Source organism: Apis dorsata, unplaced genomic scaffold (assembly GCF_000469605.1).
Source record: "Apis dorsata unplaced genomic scaffold, Apis dorsata 1.3 scaffold_52, whole genome shotgun sequence".
Lineage (NCBI taxonomy): Eukaryota > Metazoa > Arthropoda > Insecta > Hymenoptera > Apidae > Apis > Apis dorsata.
In genome coordinates, this window is record NW_006263353.1 from 2,138,554 (window position 1) to 2,141,972 (window position 3,419).

At 31.4% G+C, this 3,419-nt stretch overlaps 1 protein-coding gene across 1 annotated transcript in view; it reads left to right on the forward strand.

Annotated features, from left to right (window-relative positions):
• Nucleotides 1-411, forward strand: part of LOC102676210 (synaptic vesicular amine transporter) — a 3,373-nt gene extending 2,962 nt beyond the window's left edge. The window contains exon 7 of the mRNA XM_006609241.2: nucleotides 176-411. Coding sequence (XP_006609304.1) covers nucleotides 176-393 — 218 coding nt within the window. The 3' untranslated portion in view covers nucleotides 394-411. The remainder of the gene's footprint in view (nucleotides 1-175) is intronic.
• The last annotated feature ends 3,008 nt before the right edge of the window (nucleotides 412-3,419 follow it).

Here is a 3,419-nt window from a genome sequence, read left to right on the forward strand (position 1 = left end):
AGAAGAAAAGAGACACCGAGTTTTCATTCATTGCAATCTATTCTACAAGTTGTTTAAATATTACTTTTGCTTATCAAAATATATAATTTCTTTTTTATAAATAATTGTATAATTTTAAAATATTAAAATATTAATTAATATTTTAAGGAAGGGATAATTTGTATTCGTGTTTAAGGGCCCATAGCGGGTGGAGAGATGGCGAAGACGATCGGTTTCCAATGGGTTATGCGAGTGATCGGGTTAATGAACATTGCCTATTGCCCTCTGCTCATATACCTAACGCTGGAGAGGAGGAAATTGTTAACCCAGCAGGATGAAAAGAGGGATTACGAGACGTTCCAGAAATCAGTGGCGAAATACGAACGATTCCGGGATTCTGACGACGATCTCTGACGCCCTACTCGACGATCTCTTAAATATTACCAAGATTTTATCTTCTATTTTATATAATTCGAAAATAAATCCACGATTTATCTTTTCTTTGTTAAATTAATCGAATTTTAGAATCGATATGACGAATGAAATAATGGTTTTTGTCGATAAATAAATGTTGAATTCTTGTATATGTATATATATATATATATGTGTGTGTGTATGTGTGTGTTTGTGTTCAAGAGATATTTAGGATATCTTTTATTTTCTTTTTTTGTAATATCAAGATTTAATTATATTTTTCAAATGATGAAAAGTTGAATAATGATATTTCCAATAAATATGTGTATGTTTGTGGGATATTTATTAAAATTCCCTAAATTATTCCCTAGACAAATATTAATCTCAATACAACTTATCTCTTATACGAATTGGTGATAATTAAATAATTTTGAGTAATAAATTTAACAAGTTACACAAGAAAAATTATAATTATTATATATATAATATAACTTAATTTTGTAAAATTGATAAGAAAAAAAAGAAAGAAAAGGCGCGATCTCTTCAATTTTTATTCCCTTGAAAAGGCTTCCTTCGACGACGAATTCAAATATAATAAAATATAAATATAATTTGGCATTAATTCGTCTCTGTATCGATGATTTTCATGGACACCTTGTCCCGAATTCATCCCGTGGAACGTTGGGAAACAACATTAACGACATCATTGTACTTCCACTGAACTGGAACCACGGAGACTAAACTCGGCATCGTAAGTTATAACGAAGTAAATTACCAGAAATTGCTAAGTAACGTCCCGGGGCTGTTGCTCAACAGCGTTCTAAGGCCAGCTTTCTCAATCTAAACGAAAGCTAATTTTGAAATTTCGAAAATTCGAACGAATCTGCCGGCTTATTAATTTTCTCCCTAGAATTTTAACCTGATTTCAAGTGATATTTGCGGCTTGCTAAGTAAAATTATTCGACAATAAAAGATTTTGTATAATTTAAAAAAAATACTGGAAGAAAGAAATAATTAAATTATTGGAAATTATTAATTTATTAAGAAAAAAGATGAATTATCTTTTAAATTTTTAATTAACTTTCATACTAATTCTCAGAATCAATTTCTTAAAAAAAAGAATTATCTTCACACAAGAATCTTGAAACAATTAATATAATTTTGATATAAACAATCAACTTCAAGAAAATATAACGTGCAATTTTTTTTTCTTATTAGAAAAAAAAAGCCTATTTATTTATAAAATAAAAATTTCGCCCTCGTCCAAAATTTTTTTTATTTTCACCGCATCGCAACCGGAAGTCGTTGAGTGCACGCGGTTCATCCGCGGTTCTCTCGATAAACGGAACTCGTGCTTGCCGCTAATCGAACGACTAATTATCCCTTAAATTGCTCACAAGTAAATTAACGATGCAATTACGTGGATGGTAATAACGTCAAAGCACCGATATTTAATAAACCGTGATCGTGCGTTCTCTAGTTTGAACCAAAAGTGACAGTTGAACATAGGGAGAAAAATGGAGGGAAGAGAATAAAAATCGTTTCGAAACGATTTATGTACGAGTATATAGTGGCGATAATTATCATTTCTGATATATATATATATATATATAATTAATTCGTAGTTAATGTCAAAGGGAAATTTAAAATTGAATTTATCGGTTAAAAAATAAAAGTCCAATTTCGTGGAAATTTAATTGCAACCTTTTGACGTCAAATGCGTTGAATATGATAGCGACGTCAATAATAATTAGTATTTTTAAAATTATAACATTGTTGCCTATATAACTAACGCGAAAGCTAATCAATAATTGAAAAGAAAGTGTATTATACCGGGATATATAAAAGTGGGAGGGAAAAAAAAATAGAAAATTCATTAACAATACAAAAATTGATCTTTCTATAATTAATTCAATTTATAATTATAACCTCGTTAGGATACCACTAAATGAATAATAATTACACGTTCTCGAAGCAGAACGAGTGTTGTGAAAAATTAAAAAATTTTCTATCCGATGATAAACAATTATTAATTAAGTTTAGATATAAGAGAGAATTCAAAGAGAAGAGAGATGTACAATTTCATATCGTTTTAAGTTGACTGGGATTAAAAAAAAAAAAAAGAGAGACTCCATTAACTTCAAGATCTATCCCATCAATTATCTTTACTTTTACCACCCTTAGCCAAGATTTTATTCAAACGATGAAAAGTTGAATAATGATATTTCCAATAAATATGTTCGTGGGTTATTTATTAAAATTCCCTAAATTATTCCCTAGACAAATATTAATCTCAATTGTTCCTTCAACTTATCTCTTATACGAATTGGTGATAATTAAATAATTTTGAGTACTTATTACGTTTTTTTTTACCTTTGTGAAAAAGAGAAAGAAACGTCACAATATCGATCAAATAAGAGAAACACAATTTGCTCGAAAATAGCGTTCTTCGTCGAACAGATTTTTAAAAAAAATTTTAAAACTCGCTTCGACTCACAAAGATCCATAAATTATCATACCGCTTCCGGCCCACGGAAGAGATTAAATCCTCGTGAATTAGCAAACGAATCGCGTGCAAGCCAATTAAACGCGGCCACCAACTCGAACAGAGAACGATCATCCTAACCACCCTTAAGAAATATTAAATCCTCCCTGGAGAGGGGTGGCTCGTGTGGTTGGATGACGTTAACGTCGTCGTAATACCGCAATAATGTTGGTTAAATTATATTCCATAAATAGAAAATCGATGTTCGCACCGGCCCAATCCCGCTCGAAATAAACTCAATGGATGGATGGAAAACTCAGGATAGGGGGATGGAGGAGTGGCGTGTGGGTGCGAATTTTCAGCAGAAATTTCGACGATTTCGAATTCCTCCTGGAGATATTCTAGAGAAACCCTTGTTTTTCCTTCCAACCCCTTCCAACCCCTCCTCACTCTGTTAATCCCTCCCTGGGGAAACGTCGTACGGATATTCGTCCCTCTTGTTTAATTGATGCGTTCACAATTTTATTTAAAAAAAAAAAAA